We start from the raw sequence: 19,720 nt of genomic DNA, 5'->3' as shown, positions 1-19,720 counted from the left end.
GCACAGATGACACGGCAAATGGTATTCATAGCGCATGTTGTCGCACCAATGATTCATTAAAGTGTTCAGAGCATACCTACTAGTACCTGATTGAGGTCAACTCTCATCTTGATAAAACAAACTGCCTCGAGATTTGGGCAGTTCTGGTTCTTTTACGTAGACCATAGCCCTCGAAGTTGTATCTGGACCGCAATGTACCACTCACCTTACCCAGCACCTTCTGTTCCATTGGACGTTTCAGTTTCGCAGTTCCTCCTCAGCAGCAACCCAGATGACGTGCCCCCAGACCAGAAAATCTTGAGCGATTTCGACGACCAACAGCAGACTCTGACGCTTCAAGAGCTTCGGTTTAATGCAGCACGAGATTCCTCCACTTTCATATCACGGTTCGGGCTTCAAGAAGGAGATGTGGTCTGCATCTTCGCCCCGAACTCTATTTCGTGGGTAGCTCTGGCTCACGCAATCTTGTGGGCTGGTGGATGTTTCTGGTGAGTGTATGTCGTAATTTCAATTCGAACTTCAGCTCTGATGAATTTTCAGTGGCATCAACTCCATGGCAACTGCACATGAGCTGACTCACTACTTTACTGTGGCTCAACCGAGCATAATCGCAGTCGACGACGAGCTGTTGCCCAAGGCCCTAGAAGCCTTGAAGCAACTGAAGTTGAGCACAACTCCAAGACTGCTCGTTGTTGGTAATGAGAGCAATGCTCGAAAGCAAGATGACTACCCTAGGGTATGAAGTGCCCTGCCACGACAAGATATCTGGCAAGATTACTTACGGTAACAGTTTCCCTTGGACTTCAGGTCTTCAAAAGAAAGCCCCATACAGCCTTTCGATCTTTCCAGGCGAGACAATCGGAAGATCCCTGCAGGGATGTGCTTCAGTTCTGGGACGTCGGGCAAGCCAAAGGGTGTTGTCTTCTCTCACCATAACCTTATCGCGTATCTCCTCACACTCCGGGTCACGAATCCTTTCACGCACAATGCCTACATGAGAGAAGCTTTCTTTCCGTCCTTCGCGCACATATACGGCATTGTGTCTGGAGTTTTATTGCCGGCTTGGGTAGGAAATCATGTCCAGCCAATGAGGAAATTCGAGTACCTGCCGTACCTCCGAAGGTGCTCCGAACTGAAGGCGACGGTATTGAGACTGGTTCCGGCAGCAGCAGTACGAATGGTGAAGGACACAGCCATAAGGGACCTTGATCTGTCCTCGGTGCATACCGTCATGTGCTCCGGTGCCCCACTATCCGATGCTACGGTGAAGGGGCTGAAGCGGCTTCTTGGACCCGAAACCAATGTTCTCAACGGCTATGGAATGAGCGAGGCCACGATCACCCTTCTCAGACATACAAGAAACGGACAAAAGGGATCTAGTGTTGGCAAGCCTGCCGCTGGAGTAACCGTTCGCGTGGTAGATGACCACTTCAATGACGTACCAATAGGCATCGAAGGCGAGTGTCTGGTCAAAGGGCCGACAGTCTTTATGGAGTATAAGAACAACCCGACAGAAACTGCCTCGGCCTTTAGAGACGGATGGCTATGTACTGGAGATGTTGTCAAAGTTGATGAAGATGGGTACTTTTGGTTGACTGGAAGGAAGAAAGAACTGATCAAATATAAAGGGAACCAGATTGCACCGGCGGAGTTGGAAGCTATACTACTTTCTCACCCATTGGTCATGGATGCGGGGGTATGTGGAATAGCATGGGACGGTGATGGCGAAGAGGTTCCAATTGGGTTTGTCTGCTTGCCATCTTCGACAGCAAAGGTGGACTATTCAAAAACGTTGGATGAGATAAGAATATATTTGGAGGAGCGTGTGGCCCCTTACAAAAGGTTGAGAGGAGGACTGCATTGTCTAGAGTCACTTCCGAAGAATAACTCAGGCAAGTTAGTCAGGAGCGAGCTCGCAGCTATCGCGAAGAGGATACACCAGACTAGAGCCATGTTGTGAATGAATTCAAGCACGCGTGGATTTTAATTTCAGTCTTTCTCAAAGACACAAGAACTTTCGAAAGAAGCGTGTCGTCAGTTCGTATGAGATAAATCTGTGCGCCCAATTTCCAAGTGAAGCTTATCCCATCGAGTGCTGCATGACGCCAGTACAAAGTTTTGCGGGGTACAGCGAATCAGATACGATTTCAGCTGATCGACACTTTTTTTCTACGAATTACAAAATTCACTGAGACAAGAATTGGAGAAATTACGGGTACTGGATGTACTGGCGTCATGCAGCACTCGATGGGATACAAACGAAAGCTTTCGTACACTACTTTCAGATGAAGTTACGTGAGGTAGGTATGAGTTTATGGCGGCATAAACACATTCAGCAGTTCCATCCACCATCAACACCGATAGCAGCACCCGAGATGTAACTTGCCTCGTCACTGAGCAAGAAAGCGATCACAGTTGCCGCCTCCCTCGGCTGACCGACCCGCTTCAAAGATGGCTCGACGACAATCTTCATGTCCCTAGAGGCCTGCGACATTGGTGTATCGATTTTCCCCCTGGCTTTATTAGTTACCTTCATTTTTGACAGAAGTTGGTAAGACTCACGGGCAGATGCCGTTGACTCTAATGCCCTTCGGCCCAACTTCTTTTGCAGCACTCCTCGTCAAGCCCATGACGCCATGCTTACTGGCTACGTATGATGCGTTTTTGTTCCGTCCAATAAGGCCAGCAATACTGCTTGCATTGACGATTGCTCCTGTGTTCTCAATGACACGCAGCTGAGCCTTGAGACAATGCATGACCCCAGTCAAGTTGACACTGAGAATGAGGTCCCATTCGTCAAAGTCTTGCTCGTCGATTCCTTTGAGACCAATTGAGTTGGGGATGATTCCGGCCAGGTTTGCCGCTCCGTCAAGCTTTCCAAAATGCTTCACAGTCTCTGTGATCCACTTGTCAACCTGCTCGTAGTTCCTGACGTCCACAGTAAAAATGAGGACATCACTTTCGGGGTACTTGGACTTTATATCGGACTGAGCTTGTTGAAGAGCCTTTTCCTGGACGTCAGCGAGAGACAGTTTGGCTCCTCGCTCAGCAAGGAGATGGGCTGTTGCGAGACCTATGCCAGAGGCACCACCAGTGATGGCGACAACTTTGTCGGAGAATTGCTGTGCGAAAGTCATGATGAGAGATTGTAGAATGATAGCGACCTGCATGAAGTTGGCAATTGAATCACCTTCAGGTTCTGTTTTGTATAAGTTGATCTTACTCAAAGGCTCGTCCGCGACTACAGAAGCCGGTAATATGTTTCCGTGTGCCGGTAGGTTTCGACCTGTTCCCCGCTCCGATGAAAGGATGCCCACGGATGCGGAGTTCCGCATCTACGTTTCCAATGAAGCCGGATGTCATTCACTATTCTTTCCCACTGAGCACTTGCGAAGAACATCGTGTTTTCGTCTATCGGCACCTAAAATCTTGGTTTGATGCGCATGATGGAGCGACAGTTTATCAGGTCCACCACAAATCGCCCCCCATACCCTTGTACGTATGCACGGCGCTTAGTTGCAGCCGCTCGTCTCCCGATTCCTGACAGAGATGATTAGTGGACATGTTCTTCAGAGTGTATCACACGATTACGCTCAATCAAACTTCAATCCTTTTCCTCCTTCTTTTGACTTCCATTCTTGCAGGTTACCGCCGAAGGCAAGTAATCCATCCATGTTACATGGCGTGGTAGTTAGAAGCCGATGACACGATGCTGCCCAATCAAAAGACCTCACGAGACATGTCACGTTCTGTTGAGTTGCTGACTAAACATGTTACACTCCGTTGCGTTGACAGCGTCCGCCCCCGACTTTGTGGCCCGAAAAAAGGCAAAAAAAGGGGCATTTTGCTAAAAAACCACTAAATCGCCCTAAACTTCGCACACTAATACCTCTATGCGTACGTAATGCGCGTAAATGAAAAAGATATCATTATAATCACCTAATTAAGGGCTATCGATTGATATATTTTTTACTTACGTGCACTGTATACGCATAGAGGTATTAAAGTGTGAAGTTTAGGCGGTTTTAAGGGGTTTCTAGGCTGGCGGAAAATTTCCCTTCCGGGTCAAACTTGGGGGCGGACGCTGTCAACGCAACGGAGGGTAAGGCGAACTCCTACCAACGCGGTGGGCTTGAGAAATTTTGCCAATTCTTCTTACCTCGACGATGCCATCCAGGTCAAGAATGCCCTCCCCACACTCGCCCGCCCACCCATGACCAATTAATCTGCAGCGCCAGCGCTGTTTCGCATTTCCCATGGCAGGACTCCACGTCTTAGAGCTCCCCTGCGAGATTTTAGACCAAATTATATCTGAAGTGTTCGTGCCATCGTCATCATCCACGATGCACTTAGATGCCATCGGCTAATTCCCAGAAGACGAGGTAGTTTGAGGCCAGTCTCGTGCGTGTGCCGTACATTCCGCGTCCTGTGCGAGCCTAGGATCTGGAGTCATGTGTCTTTGAAAGGATCACAGCCTTCAAGTCTCCCAGCGCTTGTGAAATACTGGCACTTGCACACTGAAATCGCCGCATATGTGCTTGACCTTAATATCGACTGGGAGCGAATCAACCGAAAGAAGGAGAAAATCAAAAGCGAAGATGTTGCCGAACTTCAGATCATCGTCAAAAGCTTGAACCTCGATTTGCCAGAAAACTGGCATACGTTAACAGAGAACTTATCCATACTGGCGGGTATCGCAATCCTCCAGGCGCGGAATATTCGACAACTATCTATCACGGCGGACAAAAAGTCGGAACATTTCTTCAAATCCTTGCCATTTCCGAAGGAGACTTCCACACGCTTGCGAAATTTGACGGACTTACGTTTCGTTGCCAGTCAGACTGGCACATGGCCTGTTCTACTCGATCAAATCTTCCCTCTCATGAAACTCGCTCCTTTCATCAAAAGCTTTTATGGAATCAACACTTGTGGGAAGTTTGAGGGCATGGGTTGGAGCCGCATCGTAAAGCTCAAATTGGCAAGAAGAGGCGTCATACCTGTCGAAGATACTCCCAGGTGGATCAAATCTTGTGGGCGTTTGGAAGAATTTGACTTGTGGGCGCTTACTGATTACGATGACTTGGAAGATATTCTTCCGGCTTTAACATTTCACGGCGAGAGTCTCAAAGTTCTCAAGCTAGATATAGGCGGGTGGGGAGACACGGCAATGCGCCTTCGTTCCTTCACTAAACTCCCCAGTCTAGAATCACTGAAGATAACTGCAGATGAATTGGGCTTTGGCAGCGATTGTTTGCTGCGAGAACTTCAACCGTCGCTGAAACACTTGAAAATCAGTGGCTACATCGATGGCTACAAAGAAGAATTCGTCTGGTTTGCTAAAGAAGTTGAGGGTGGCAAGTTTCCTGACCTCAGAACTATAAGCTTCACTGAATGGGAATGCGATGGGGATCACGAAAACAGTTGTCGTTTAGTAAACAGTGAGTCTTGGGAAGGAGGCGAAGTTGGGTGTGACATGGGGCAGACCCTGTGTGACGTGAGAGAGATGTTTTCAGCGCTGGGAGTTACAGACCCGATGCCTTGGGACAATCCTTGGGAGAAGGATTGTACACCGAGGGAGCTCATGTACCACCTCCTCCTCGAAGAGGCCACCACCCCTTGAATAAGGTGTATGTACAAAAGCCTTTAGCTACTGAAAGAAACGCCAAACGTCTTTTATGACACAGAATCTTTGCACAAAGTCTCCCATTACCCGGATGATGATGCGTATAACACAGTGGGATGCGCACCTACGAGCTAGCTGGCTTATCGAAGTCATCAATGTCTGCGGCTGGCGACTCAACATGACGGGCTTTGTCAACTTTCGCCCGAATCTTAATAGCCAGCTGTGCTTTCGTGACTCCACGCTTCAAGTGAAAATGAGTCGCCTGTTTGGGGACCCCATCAAACCAAGAAGCATAAAAGGTGCTGGCGCACTTCTCGGGCACGTTTCCCCGCAATCTGCAACTCCGATATCCAGCAGCCCGGTTATCGAACTCCGCGAACCCACCTGTGCTGCTTCGCTGCACCCCAGATTTTGCCAAGTGGGGTCGGTAAACGGGCATCTCCTAAGAAGAATTTGATGATTCAGTGGGGGAGAATAGGCGACTGACTTGTCTTCACTCGGATCGAATTTTCAATTCGTCATGAGGCTGACATGGCACCAAACAGTCTAGCAATATCATGAAGTATTGAATTCACCACAGACTCCGCTTTCCAGGGTGTCCCGATCTATGAGGTCTGCTATAACGGGAAATCGTTGGCGAAACAGGTTGGCCACCGTCCAGTTCTTCAGCTGCCGTAGATGTTCTTCGTAGACCGGGTTGATAGTTATTTCAGACATCCCGGGGCCATCCGTAGCCACAGTGATAAGAACCAATGAAGGCTCGTAGGTCCAGCTTACATCAAAGCTCGAGCTGTAGGTGGCTGCCCAGTCGTCGAGGGTGATGTCGGGATTCGCGATGAGATACTCCCGAACCCGAGGCCTGGTATTATTAGCATCAATATTGGGTCAAACGACACCGCTGTTACAGAGTTCACTTACCAAGGAATTCTATCAATCCAGGCGGCATGGGGTGTGGTGAGCTGTGCAGGTACTGGCCTCAACCAAGACGGCATCAGATCCCAACTTTGCTTGTCGAGGAGGACCATCCACTGAGGCAGTGAATCAGCTTGTACTCACAACGAATCATTAGACATAGATTCCGCATACCTTTAATAGCAGTGCCATATTCTGAAATACAGCTACCTGTTTAGGGAGGGTCTCTATCTCGGGATACGTCCGTACGACGTCCGCGACAACGTTGCTGATATCATCTTCCGATCTTCCTTGTTGTTGCACCAGTGCGGAAACCTTGGGTTTGGGGGTATAGGAGGATGTCGATGTGAGAATGCCGTCAGATCGAACAGAATCCACGAAGCCCTGCAAAACTTGGTCCGCAATGCAACCCGGCGCAGTATTCCGGGAAGGTAGCTCCCATGGACTATCAGAAAGCCGTCTTTCAAAGACGAAGGAGTCATCGCCGGGTCCAGAGTTATCATTTCGTCCCATAAGACTCAGCTGCAGTGCAGCATTCTGTGCTCTAAGCTGTGCGTTCTCGCTCTCGAGAACCCCAATTCGTGTTTGAAGCATGGCGACATCTTGGCTCCTCTCTTCCATTGCAGAATTCAAGTAGGCGATTTGGTCGTTTAATTTCTGTATCGTCCACTTGTTGCGATCACGCATGGCTTGCTGCGATTTCCTGTCTCTGGCCCGCTTCTTCTGCAGTTCGATATCCTGCTGTGTCATCCCAGAACTTTCCTGGACCGTCGACGAGCCCACCGAGGAGGGAGACGTGGCCGACTGAACGGAGGCCGACATAGATGGCCGTCGAGGCATAATGTGTTTTCGAAATTGGTGATAAGAGGTCTAATTGACAAAGGAAGAGGATGCGTCTTCCCGAGCGAGGTAGAAACGATGCGCAAGTCGTGTTGGGGTACCCTAGAGAAACAAGACATCCGGGCCAGGGTTTGCTGCGGGGTCAGCCACTCGCACAGTAGGGAGGATGTCACTGTTTACGCCACGATTTTTGTTTGTGAAAACTGAGAAACCTCTCAGTCTCGTGGGCTTCTGAAGTGGCATTTGGGCCAGTTTGATTGATGTGCTCCAGAGAACAAACAGGGACTAAACAACTCGCTGGCTGCTTGCTATGATATGATCGAAACACTCCAAAGTCTGCTATCAAAGCGACACTTGTTCCCACACACCTTCAGCGATCGTCGATTCGCTGCAATAACCCCCTCCTCTTGGCTTCCCGTGAAGCCCAACTACTCTTCCTATCACCTCATGCGACGCTCGACCTTGTTGGTCAGGTGCTTCTGGGCATCCATCGAGAACAAGCAGCCGACAATGGCGATGGCTCCGAAACCCAAACTAGCGAGATAGACGGTCTCAAATGCGTTGGAGTAGGCAGTAGGCAGGACCTTTGAGACGGCTTCCTTGACAGCCGTGCTCAAGCCTGGGAAGGTCTTCAACTTGTTGCCTTGAATTGCCTTTGCAAGCGCGGGAATCTGGCTGGCGGGGAATCCTGCAGCAGTAGCTGGCTGGGTGATTGCCGCGGGGATGGTGGTGGCGAGGCGGTTGGACAAGATCGAGGTGTAAACAGCAACGGCGATAGAACCTCCCGCGGAACGGATGGATGCCAGCAGACCCGAGGCCAGACCGATGTCTGCGGGCTTGCAGAAAAGGGGCGCCAAAGCGAGTGACGCGAGTTCGATGAAACCGACGAAGAAAGGGCCCAAAATCGTGAGAGCGATACCTGTATTCAATGTCTCAGGAGTCAAAGAGGCGAGAGCGCCGACGAAGCCAACCATGGCGAAGGTCGAGAAGATGATCCAGTATCGGACGTTTCCTCCCCACTTGACGATTGCACCGGCACATACCTGGCCAAGTGCAGTCGAGCTCGCTACTGTAGAAGAGAGCCAGCCACCATAGTTGATATCCGTCGTGTACAAGGCCTGAACCTGCTGAGGCCAGAGGAGGACGGCCGAGTAGTAGAACATGCTGGCAACCGTTGCGCAGCAGACGAGAGCCATGAAGCCACGGTTGGCAAAGAACTTGACGGGAATGGCAGGATATGTGAGGTTCGCGAATGCTTCCCAGCAGAAGAGCGCAACAAGCAGGCCGACACCAATAACCAAGCTCGAGATGGTTGCTGCGGAGTCCCAGGGGAACATGACTCCACCCCAAGAGACACCCATCAAGAGTAGGGTCAAGCCGGCGGTCCACAAGAAAATTCCGAGATCTTCGTCAGGGGTGAGCGGCGGGTCAGACAGAGTGCAACGTGATGGACTTACAATCAAGCTCTTTGAGCAGCTGTCCCTTGGTCTTTCGGTCGTGAAGGAGTTCAAATGTTGGCGGGTGGTAAAACAGATACAAGAGGACGATGGCAAGGCCAACGGCGATGATGTTGATGTAGAAACACCATCTCCAACTCAGCTTGGGGTTTTCGACGAACTTGCGAGCTGCCGTTGAATTAGACATGATGTTGCAGTCGTTCAAATGCCAGACTTACCGATGATGGGGCCAAAGGTGGCGATGGGCGCATTCGTTGCGAAAATGCAGGAAAGAACCATGGGTCGGTACTTGTTGGGAACCAGTTCGCCAACCGCAACGTTAAAGCTCAGCTGCACCGTCTCTCCCAACCCGTAGATCGCTGCGCCGACGATGAGGGTGTTGACATTTTGCGCGACGGCGCAAACAATGATGCCTACAATAGCGACGCAATTGCCGCCGATAAAGAACCATCGTCGACCGAAGAGATCGGACAGGCGGCCAAGAATGGTGTAAGTAAAGGAGAGGGAGAGCGTTCGGGCAATGTTGACCCAAGAGATATATGGACTCGGGCCTGAATCGATAAGTATAACGTAGCAAAATGAACAACAAGATGATGTTCTCACCAATATCGGCGTTGATAAATGTCAAGACGTTGGTCGGCAGGATCAGGAAGATGTATGCCGATAGTGCAGAGAGACAGAAACCCTATTGTGATGTCAGCGACCGCTGAGCCCCTCTTCCAACAGCACGTTTGACCAACCGCCATTGCACCCAGGAACCGAGGGGACCAGAAGTAACCGGGAGGCAGATCATCTCCGAGAGCTTCGGATCGAATCGAATCGGAATCGTCTCTGTCATTCTCGATGTACTTCTCCAAGGTGTCCATCCGTTCGAACTCGCGAACGGACTCGTTCTTGGAGATATCCATGATGGGATATCGGGATGTCGTTATGCGGGAGCCAGCTCGCAGTTGCAGGAACGGATTTCGATGGACTTGAGAACGAACGCCGAACATGTGCTAGATGATGTAGATGGAGTATGCGCCTCGAGGCCGTGCTCGAAGTCTTATACAGCCCTTGTGTTTCCTTCCATTGACGAAAACCACCGGTGCTGGATATGTGGCAAGCGTCGAGGATTGATTGACGGAATAAGGGTGAGATGAACCCCTCAAGAAAGCAAGACACCACCAGACACGCAAGTCTTGGTTTGCCCCGTCCCGTCTGTGGCTGCCACTCCCTTCACTCGATCTTTTCTGCCGCCGTCCGGGCTTCACCGTCTTACACGCTCACACGGCATACGCACGCCAGGTGTCCCCCGGAAAACTCGAACCTCTTCGAAACTCCTTCATGGAGTCCTGCTCGCGGGGCGGGGGCCTCTCCCTGCGCCGTTCTGCGGGGAAGACCATCGCGCGAGCCGAGCGCCCTACGTGTTGGCCCAATGTCCGGGTGTCGCATTCTGGATGTGACGGGCGCTGATTCATTAGCTTAGGCTGACTCAAAAATGGCGATGTGGGATGCTCCTTTGTGCGATTGAGGCGTTCTACGGTAGTTGAAACTGGCCTTGGTTGCAGAACAGGCTGTTTAGCTCGTGACGGACTATGGACATCAAGATCCCATCACCTGGTCTCTGCCTGCATCTAGTGACATCGACGTGCGTCTGCCAACCCAACTTCCCGGGACCTGGCAAGCCGGGTCCTGAAGACGATCTCTTATCGCCAAAAGTAGCGCAGGTGGCTTTTTCAACACGGGATCTTATTTCCCCCTCTCAAACAAACCCATTCGCATGAGGCTCGTCACAGCTTGCTGCCCTTCCACCGGGGTTCCCGTTTCTCAGAGAATGCCTTGAGGCCCTCGAGGATGTTCTCCCCCTTTTGCAGTTCCGCGAATTCCTTCTCGAGTGTCCATTCGACTGCTCTCTCGACTGCCGCCGTCTCCCAGCCTTGTCTCAGCCCAGCTCTGGTACAGATGATGGCGTCCGGGGAGTTGACGGCGATCATCTGCGCATAACGTACCGCTTCCTCAACGACCTTGTCCTTGGGCACCACCTTGTTCACAATTCCCCATTGTTCCATCTCTTGCGCTGATACATTGCGCCCCGTCAGGGCGAACTCGCTCGCTCGCTGGAGACCGATCGTGCGGATGAGTCGTGGCAGGGCGCCACCTATTGCCGCGATGCCGCGCTTGACTTCTGGTAGGCCGAAGTAGGCGTCGTCTGCGGCGACGACGAGGTCGCAGTTGACGACGAATTCGCATCCACCGCCCATCGCGAGACCATTGACCGCTGCTATGACTGGCTTCTTGCCCAGCCTTCGAGATAAGGGCTTGAATGCAGGCGCGTTTCCCATCCGTTTGCTTGGGTCGGCGTCGTCAGCCATGCTGTTGTTCCACTCTTTGAGATCTGCCCCTGCGGAGAACGCTCTTCCCGTGCCTGTGATAATGGCGACGCTGAGTTTCGGCTCTTGGTCGAACCACTTCCATACCGAGTCCATCTCCCACTGCGCGGCTGTGGACATGGCGTTGAGGTCTTTGGGTCTGTCCATGCGGACGAGGAGGACCCGAGGCGCAGGGTAAGATAGCCTGAGGAAAGTTGGAGTCGCCGGCGGCGGCGTTTCTGTTGGTGATTCTGCCATAGTGACTGGTATCAAACCGGGCGTCGCTGGCGAGTATGGTAGATGATGTCGAGTCTATCGTCGCAAGACAGAGAAGCTGTCGCGGGGGCTAGAGTCAATGGCACAGACGGTGATGAATGGCAGCGGCTGCCACATGCCACCGTCCACCAGGAAGTCTAAACCAAGCAAGATGATCCCGGCCCTTCAAGACTCTAGAAAGAATGTCGAAGCTCTCGGACAGTTCCCCCACTCGACAGCCTCCCGCAGCCAGCCTCGGCGGCTCGGTGTAAGGCTCGCATGGCACACATCCCCGATGCTAAGAACACTGGGAAAGTCCAAGACGGCGGTTGCTCCATGTTCACGCTGCGGTAGAGGGGGCAATGACTCGCTGGTGCATATAGCCCGCTACCCAATCGCAACGGACGGGAAACACGTTTCCGGCGCCTTTACAGCGGGGAACGGAGGGAGGACGGGAAGCGTGGGTTCCCCCGCAGTGATGCGCGACGTGGGGGATGATCCCTCCTGCACGGGCGCTAATGATTCACTCTCTGGCGTGGGATGCCTGCGAGGGGAACGGCTGTTAGAGAGAGTTGGGGGCTGTGTTGGCTTTGCGGAAGTGCTCGTCCGTCTCCGCGGTTGCGCAGCTGGACCTGGGGTGCTCGGTTGTGTTGTGACGCGCGCCTCGGAATGGCTTCTGGCCACGGTCCCGGCTATCGGTTGGATGATTGGGAGGTAGATTGGATCTTGGCCGAGCTGATTGAGCATCTCAAGTGCACCAGCTGTGTCGGTATTGTTCAGGAAAGCTGGCGCTGATGAAGCGAGAGCAAACACCAAATCTGAAGACGACTAGCAAAGCCAAAGACCCCGAACAACGACAATGTCGACGCCGAGAACGAAGAATCCCGTTCCTTCGTGGATTGAAAACCCATATCCTCATGTCGAACACAGCTTGATATCATTCCCCCGAAAACATATCCTTCTAGTCACGATCAATCGGCCGGGTCATATGAACTGCCTGCCCGTGGAGGCAACGATCGAGCTCGGCGCACTATGGAAATGGTACGATGCTGAGCCGGAGCTGCGATGCGCCGTGTTTACCGGCGCCGGGGATGAAGCCTTTTGCGCGGGAATGGACCTGAAGCAAAGACTCGACATTATCAAGACGAACGATGTAGCGTTTGAATATCCGCAAGGGCAATTTGCCGGCATGAGCAATCGGACTGGGCGAAAACCCATCATTGTCGCGTGCAATGGGCATGCTCACGGTATGTTCGCAGAGCACCTATCTCAAGGTGTGCAGCAACTGACTCGAGACTTCAACAGGCGGCGGCTTCGAAGCGATACTCAACGCGGATGTCATCTTCGCCTCGCCAAACGCAACATTTCGACTCCCTGAAGTCCTCCGCGGCGTATCAGCTCTCGCAGGCGCCTTGCCCCGATGCATGATGCTGTTTGGCAACCATCGCACGATGGACCTGATCCTCACGGGCCGCACAATGTCGGTGGAAGAAGCTCGGGAATGGGGACTGGTTAAAGAGATCGTGCCGCAAGAAAAGCTGCTTGAGAGAACATTGGACTACGCCGACGAGATTGCGGCATTGAGTCCCGACAGCGTCATCATCTCGAGGTTGGCAGCCAGGGAAGCTTGGGAGACTGGCGTTAGTAGAGCAACCATGCGCGGCCAGGAACTTTGGGCGGAGGCGATGCTCAGAAGTAAGAACGCGTCGGAAGGGCTTGCGGCCTATCGCGAAAAGAGAGATCCAAAATGGTATCCATCGCACCTGTGAGTGCGCGACTTTGGGTGGTTTCACTGGATAGACCACAAGCCTAGACTTCATATTGAGACAACTGTTGGAGTTCAACATCCAATAAACAGCGCCGATGGTTTAGTGGTAAAATTCTCCGTTGCCATCCAGCAGCGTCGGGGAGCCGGGGGTTCGATTCCCCCTCGGCGCAATGTTTTGCCAGTGAGATTCACCCCCAGGTGCATGTTCTTTTTCGCATTTTTGCCCCAAGTCTCATGGATCCATTTGACCTTGGCGCATGCCACCAAACCACTATCAGAAACAAAACGGTCGCGTTTATGGGGCTGTGCTTAACGGCTTATGGAGCCCACGGTGTGTATGAGCCGTTGGCCTTATCACAGTTCATCGACTCAAGCAAAAGGAGTCCTTGCTCACATTCTGACTCGGGAGATTCTTCTCACGATGGCATTTGTCGTGTGACACGGGCAGATCAAACTTCGCGATTTAGTCCACGTTTGGACGAAGATGAGACTTGGCGCGAACTCTGTATCAGATGTTGATTACAATTTGTCTATGCTGTGCTGTCTGCCAACACATCCCAGTCCATCCGGATTTCCGGACTCTCGGCAGAGGCATCACAGCTTCACTTTCGCATTTGCAATCTTGGCATATCCGTTCGATCTGGAATAGTTGTCAGCCACTCAGTCTTATCATGCCGCCGATATAACTCGGCCGGGCGAAATGGCAACACTTACAGCGCAACTCTGCCGTCCTCCTTAACGATCGTCTCAAATACGACATCGTCCATCCCTCCTTCGGTCTTGACCACCCACATGCGAGTCTCCAGCGTGTCCCCGGGATAAACAACGCTCTTGAACCTTGCGCCATAAGCCTTGAAGCGGTTGGGATCACTGTCGCCTAGCTTCTGCAGCAGACCGTGGGCGGCCATGTTCCACGTGCCGAGGCCGTGGAGGATGGAGCCCTTGAACCCAGCGCGCTGACCGAACGCCTCGTCGGCGTGCATCGGGTTGTAATCGCCGCAGAGGCGGTAGAGGAGGGCGGCTTCCGGGGTTGTCTTGATCGTGTGCACGGCGTCAGGCCGGCGGTCTGGCAGCGTAACGGCCTGTTTTGCCGGTCCACGGGGCCCGCCGTAGCCTCCCTGTCCGATGCCGAATGCAGTGGAGGTCATTTTAGTGTAAACGATTTCTGTGTTTTTGTCGACAAGCAGCTGCTCTGCTTCCAAAATCATGGCGCCACCTGCACATCTGATTTAGCATCGCTGGCCCTATCCTATGTCTTGCCATCTTCACTCACCCTTGTCATACACTCCAATCACCTTATTCCGAACCTCGAAGTCCAAGCCTGCCGAGGACACCGGAATTGGACGGATGATCTCGATGCCCCTCTCACCATCTACAGAACGCTGAGCGTCGAAAGGCGGAACGCCTGGAACCTGGCCCGACGTTGTCCGCGCGATGAAGTCGAAAACATCCTGGTCTGTCTGCTTGAAGGCGAGGTTGATGGGAAAAGTGGGAAAGGCGGCGAAGTGAGGGTGGAGCTCATAGAGGAAGTGAAGCTCGTCTTTCTTGACACCAATCGCGTTGGCCTAGGGCGCGTGTTAGTGATTTTACAGCCACCTCGGGCGTCTAAGATTTGATGTGTTGCAACTCACAAAGAGGAGAACATCGCGGCGGTTGTAGCTGCACTTGATGGGTGGATGTTGATAACCTGCTGCTTTCCGAAAGTCTACGTTGTCATAACGGCCTGAAGCATTCTTGACGGGCACATTACTAGAGGCCATCTCTCACGGGTTATATCTGGCTCGGGTGCGTGTAAGTTCGGGATGTATTATGACGAGGTGCAAATGAAAACGCGGATGATATCGGCGGGATACGGCTACAGGGGCAGCAGGCCGCTAAATATGACGGTCGGCTGCAGATGATTCCCTGTCGGCAGTGCGCTTCAGTGGCCGGCTTGCCTGTATTCCCCGGGTTTGTCGGCCGAGGTTCCCCGCAGCTGAGCTGCTTGTTTGTCCTCGGTCCAAGACGTGACGAAGAGTAAACAATGTTCGGTCATCATCGGAAGTGTAGCATTGAATCATATCATGGTCTTCGGAATCATCTGGGGTTGTATTGAACATTGAATACACCTCGGCAGATAAGGCATCATAATCTGGCCTGCTCAGCCATGTTCTCTGCTGATCTCCGCCGCCAGTCTTCAAGATTGACCAGATCCAGCGGTAAATCAACCACTCTCGCCCTGAGGAACTCGCCTACACTCTTTGCAAAGCCGTCTAAAACACTGCTGCTACTAACACCGTCCTGCAGTATCCCCTTGACTACAAAATGCACCGCCCAGAGCCCTGGAAACTCACACCTTTCCACCACGTATTTGCCCTGCCAGTCATCGCCAAGAAGCTCGATGAACTTCCGTTTTGTCAAAAAGGCCTGAAGCCATGGCCAGGCCGACTTGTGCCGTACCCAGAACCCAATGTTCGCGTTGCCGCCCTTGTCCCCGCTACGGGCGAAGACCAAATCTCCCAGCGGCCTTTTGGACGTCTGTGATGAGAAGACCTTTGCCAATGGTGTTGGAGGATCGTAATCATGTTGACGAGGTATTGACCCGCACTCTGTCTCCTGCCTTGCTTCAACCGTGATGTTCTCCGGGCCCTTGACAAACTTGACGGACAAGGGGATCTTGGACTGTGGTATCAACGCGGGGAAGTACCGCACAAACGGCCGGGGCTCCATCGTCCGCCAGTCCATCCCCAGATGCAGCCCACAGTAGCCCTGTAGGCCGTTGTAGAATACAGCGCGTTTGAACTGCTCAAAGGCCTCCTTTTTATGAGACTGGGCGAACATCCAAAATTGCACGGTGGCTGCTTTTTGCGACCGTGGATCTGTTGCTGCCGAGCCGTACTTCTCGATGCTGAAAGTCGTAAAGTCTGCCTGGTTGATCTGTCCCATAACTTGACTCTTCAACACTTCAAACTTGAAATCGGTGTCCATACCAGCCGCGTAGGCAGAGATCTCCGCCTGGTATCCTCCCAGCAGACAGATGGCCAGCTTGGCTGTAGGGGGTGGTGGCAGTCCCTTGATTCCAGACAGCTGAATGCGCCCCTTTGATATTTGACTGAATTTCGCACCCTCAATGTCGGCGATGACATCCGGGTTCAGGTAGAATGGCCCCTGGATCTCATACAACAGCTGCGCTTTGCATGTATCAACGGACACAAGCCCGTTAGACCCCTCCGGCTTCGTGATGACCACCCCGCCGTCCGCCGCGATCTCCGCAATCGGGAAACCGGCGTGGTGGAGGTTCGGAACCTCACGCTGACCGCAGTAGTTGCCGCCCGTCACATACGGGCCACACTCAATCAGGTGTCCGGCCATGAGGCTCGCCGCGAGCGCGTCGTACGCCGTCCCCTTCCACCCGTGCCACCACCTCGCGAGTCCCATCACCGGACTCGCATCCGTACACCGGCCGCACACGACGATGTCCGCTCCGGCCTCCAGCGCCCTCACGATGCCCGCGTACCCGGTGTACGCATTGGCAGCCAACAGCGCTTCCTCGTCGCCGGCACCTTCAGCCCGCGGATCAAACTCAACACCGGGCTGGTCGAGATGCATGACTCGCCCGAACGCGCCACGTTTGACCGCCTCCGTCACGTTATCGCCGCCGACCCAGGCCACCTTGACATCACCGATGCCAAGGCTCCTGAAGTACGTGTCTGTCCGTTCGGCCAGCCCCCGAGGATTCAGCGCCCCTCCATCGTGAACGATCTTGATGCGCTTCTCGGCCACCAGGCGTGCCGCGTCGCCGCCGTGCCAGGCAAGCTGCTCAAGGAAGTTCGGCTCGAAGCCCAGCTCCGGACACGTCTGCAGCTCGATGGCTTTCCATGCGATGTTGAACTCGGCGAGGTAGTCGGCTGTGATTGCGTCGACGTTGCCGTACTTCGCGAGACGATAGATCTGGTCGATGCCGTCGTTGATGGCGCCCGAGCAGTTGCCGATGCGGATGGGACGTCGGGGTGCCATTGTGAACAGTGAGGAAGACGGTAAGTGTGGAGGATGCTGCTTGCTGCTCCGCTCTACGAAACAGCCCGTGGAGAGCGCAATTTCAAACACGATGATCGTTTACGAGAACGAGGCCATCACCAGACTGTTCGCCCACCAAAGCCGAGCCAGCAGGTGCCGAGGTTGCCGCCGACGCCGCCGACGCCGCCGCCGCCGCTCGAGCTGCCCGCCTTGACATTTACACCTTCGGCAAGGAACGAAACACACACAAGGATGACCGCCGGAACTTCTTATCCAATGCCTCGCCTGCGGAAGCTCCCCGATGCGACTAAAACTAATGATTCAGTGGTTTCATGCGGAGAATCTTCGCTCCCCGCACGCCGAATGCTTCCCCTCCTGCTGGGAGTGGTGTGTCTTGGGCGACGTGACACATTCTCGACCGTTCTGCCGCTTCGTTTTGCCGCCAAGACGTTCCCTGTCCGTTCCCCTCCCCTCCCTCTCTAAGAGGAGAGTCCGCATTGACAGAAGAGCCGCGGATGATGACAACCAGACGGCTGGATGCACGGCGACTCAGCAGGCAACGTTCGGACGGCGGTTGGAAATGCCTGCCTCTCATCGAACCCATGCCGCATCGTACCGACAGATTTGCGGAAGAGACAAAACGAGTTCTCAGTCACGCTCTCTCTTCGTTATTCAGCAGGCTGCTCGATGTCGAACTCGTTCATCCGACGATCCCAACTGTGACTGAACTCAAAGTGATGCACCGACCACCGCGAACATGAGGACGTACACTTCACAGCCTATCGACATACCACGCGACTTGAACCTCACAGAGCTGCTTCATACTACGGCTACATCAGTACCGGAATCTCACATCATCGCTTCGGATAGCCTGACGAACCGCAGCATTACGCTTGGAGAACTTCGCGACCGCGCCGGGAGAATTGCGCAGGGGCTGAAGGATGGGTTGAGTCCGCCGGATCAGGCTCGTTGGGCGATTGTACTTCCCAACAGCGTTGAGTTTCTGGAAATCTTCCATGCTATCTTATGGACTGGAGGTGTTGTGAGCCCAGTCAATCATGCACTCAAGTCGTCAGAGATCGGTCATGGTTTCGCGGTATCAAGGCCGCACTTCATAATTGCGTATGGTCCCATTACGCCGGCGATTCAGGACGCTGTCGCTGTTGCCGCGAAGGAGCTGTCTACGCTGGGAGTGCAATGGGATAGTCCGACAATACTCTCAATCATTAAGCCGGCAAGGGGGGTAAAGCATGTTCCTGACGACTTCATTGCTTCATCACGGCTCGCGATACCTCGTTGGCCGGACACATCAAAGCGGTTGGCATCAATACACCTCTCGTCTGGAACAACCGGAAAACCAAAAGGAGTTGAGCTTACACATCTCAACTTTGTGTCGAACGTACTCCAGCTCGTGGCGCTTGATAGCAAGCACCAGATGTTCAACGTCTCCTCTCGGACAGTGGCCTTCACGCCGTGGGCTCACATTGCTATGACCACAATGCCTCTATTTCTTGGGCCTTACACCGGCATGTTTCATCACGCAATGCCACAGTACAATATCGACAAGTTTGGTCAACTGGTCGGCTCCAACCAAGCGACCTCATTCCAGGGGGTGCCAAGCGTTGTACTAAGCCTCGCAAACTCGGACATAACGGAGCGATTTGACTTTTCAAAAGCGCACATCATCAACATCGGTGGTGCTCCGTTGAAACCAGAGCAGATCGAAAGACTGCTCAGGCGAGCTCCATGGAAACTCATCCAGGCGTACGGGATGACGGAAGCCGCTGGCTATGTGGCCTACCAGGGCTTCGACGAGGAAGTCCCCGACGGCTCGACTGGAAGGCTGCTGCCTGGTATCGAGGCGGCGCTCAAGAAGGAAGGAAGAACTGAAGATGCACCGGAAGGAGGTCCCGGAGAGCTGTGGATCAGAGGGCCCAATATCACTCGTGGCTATGCGTTTAATCCGAAGGCCAACCAGGAAGCTTTCCGCATGGAGGGTTGGTACAATACAGGAGATGTATGCCGTTTCGATACGGAGGGAAGACTCTTCATCGTTGGACGCACAAAGGACTTGATCAAATACAAAGGCTTTCAAGTCAGTCCATCGGAGCTAGAACAGATCGTCAACTCACATCCACTTGTCAAGGAAGCGGGTGTCGGGGCGTTATGGGATGAGACCCAGCTGACCGAAGTACCTACTGCGTGGGTTGTACTTAAGGATGGAGACATGATGAGAAGAGAAGAGATTCGTCGAAGACTTAGAGATATCCAGAAGGTCGTTGATAGCCAGGTGAGTGGGTACAAGAAGCTTAGAGGTGGGGTATGGGCAGTTGAGAGACTTCCTAGAAATCCGACAGGCAAGATTCTGAGGAGGGATCTGGTCAAGATGACCGATGGAGAGTGTTCATTAGATGAGGGAAGAAGATTCGTTGCGAAACTTTGAAGTCACATCAAAGCATGGAGGGAGCAACCGACGGATAGTAGCTAAGCAACGTTGAGGACCCAGGCCTCTTGTCTG

General features: G+C 53.1%; 7 protein-coding genes and 1 non-coding gene across 8 annotated transcripts; 3 read left to right on the top strand and 5 right to left on the bottom strand.

Annotated features, from left to right (window-relative positions):
- Nucleotides 1-2,332: 2,332 nt before the first annotated feature.
- On the bottom strand, nt 2,333-3,137 carry COL26b_001424 (uncharacterized protein; the record flags this gene model as incomplete). Its single annotated transcript, XM_053174374.1, has 2 exons — nt 2,333-2,477; nt 2,563-3,137. 2 exons carry the CDS (start codon nt 3,135-3,137, stop codon nt 2,333-2,335), a joined length of 720 nt encoding a protein of 239 aa, XP_053041684.1.
- Nucleotides 3,138-7,815: 4,678 nt separating this feature from the next.
- COL26b_001423 (uncharacterized protein) lies at nt 7,816-9,740 on the bottom strand (the record flags this gene model as incomplete). Its single annotated transcript, XM_053174373.1, has 5 exons — nt 7,816-8,780; nt 8,833-9,000; nt 9,051-9,383; nt 9,436-9,517; nt 9,573-9,740. The coding sequence occupies 5 exons, from the start codon at nt 9,738-9,740 to the stop codon at nt 7,816-7,818; spliced, it is 1,716 nt and encodes a 571-aa protein (XP_053041683.1).
- An 864-nt stretch (nt 9,741-10,604) lies between these two features.
- On the bottom strand, nt 10,605-11,441 carry COL26b_001422 (uncharacterized protein; the record flags this gene model as incomplete). The annotated part of the gene is made up of 1 exon (XM_053174372.1): nt 10,605-11,441. The coding sequence occupies one exon, from the start codon at nt 11,439-11,441 to the stop codon at nt 10,605-10,607; it is 837 nt and encodes a 278-aa protein (XP_053041682.1).
- An 856-nt stretch (nt 11,442-12,297) lies between these two features.
- On the top strand, nt 12,298-13,207 carry COL26b_001421 (uncharacterized protein; the record flags this gene model as incomplete). Its single annotated transcript, XM_053174371.1, has 2 exons — nt 12,298-12,685; nt 12,744-13,207. The coding sequence occupies 2 exons, from the start codon at nt 12,298-12,300 to the stop codon at nt 13,205-13,207; spliced, it is 852 nt and encodes a 283-aa protein (XP_053041681.1).
- An 88-nt stretch (nt 13,208-13,295) lies between these two features.
- Nucleotides 13,296-13,376, top strand: COL26b_001420. The gene has a single exon. It is a non-coding gene; the product is annotated as a tRNA-Gly (tRNA).
- Nucleotides 13,377-13,800: 424 nt separating this feature from the next.
- Nucleotides 13,801-14,966, bottom strand: COL26b_001419 (uncharacterized protein; the record flags this gene model as incomplete). Its single annotated transcript, XM_053174370.1, has 4 exons — nt 13,801-13,846; nt 13,921-14,422; nt 14,480-14,771; nt 14,838-14,966. 4 exons carry the CDS (start codon nt 14,964-14,966, stop codon nt 13,801-13,803), a joined length of 969 nt encoding a protein of 322 aa, XP_053041680.1.
- Nucleotides 14,967-15,330: 364 nt separating this feature from the next.
- Nucleotides 15,331-17,202, bottom strand: COL26b_001418 (uncharacterized protein; the record flags this gene model as incomplete). The annotated part of the gene is given in 2 exon segments (XM_053174369.1): nt 15,331-15,527; nt 15,540-17,202. The coding sequence occupies 2 exon segments, from the start codon at nt 17,200-17,202 to the stop codon at nt 15,331-15,333; spliced, it is 1,860 nt and encodes a 619-aa protein (XP_053041679.1).
- A 1,498-nt stretch (nt 17,203-18,700) lies between these two features.
- Nucleotides 18,701-19,617, top strand: COL26b_001417 (uncharacterized protein; the record flags this gene model as incomplete). The annotated part of the gene is made up of 2 exons (XM_053174368.1): nt 18,701-19,492; nt 19,549-19,617. 2 exons carry the CDS (start codon nt 18,701-18,703, stop codon nt 19,615-19,617), a joined length of 861 nt encoding a protein of 286 aa, XP_053041678.1.
- Nucleotides 19,618-19,720: the final 103 nt, after the last annotated feature.

This window comes from Colletotrichum chrysophilum (genome assembly GCF_026319265.1).
Source record: "Colletotrichum chrysophilum strain AFK26 chromosome Unknown scaffold_6, whole genome shotgun sequence".
Lineage (NCBI taxonomy): Eukaryota > Fungi > Ascomycota > Sordariomycetes > Glomerellales > Glomerellaceae > Colletotrichum > Colletotrichum chrysophilum.
The sequence above is the reverse complement of the archived record's forward strand: the minus strand, read 5'-3'. Positions and strand labels throughout refer to the sequence as shown.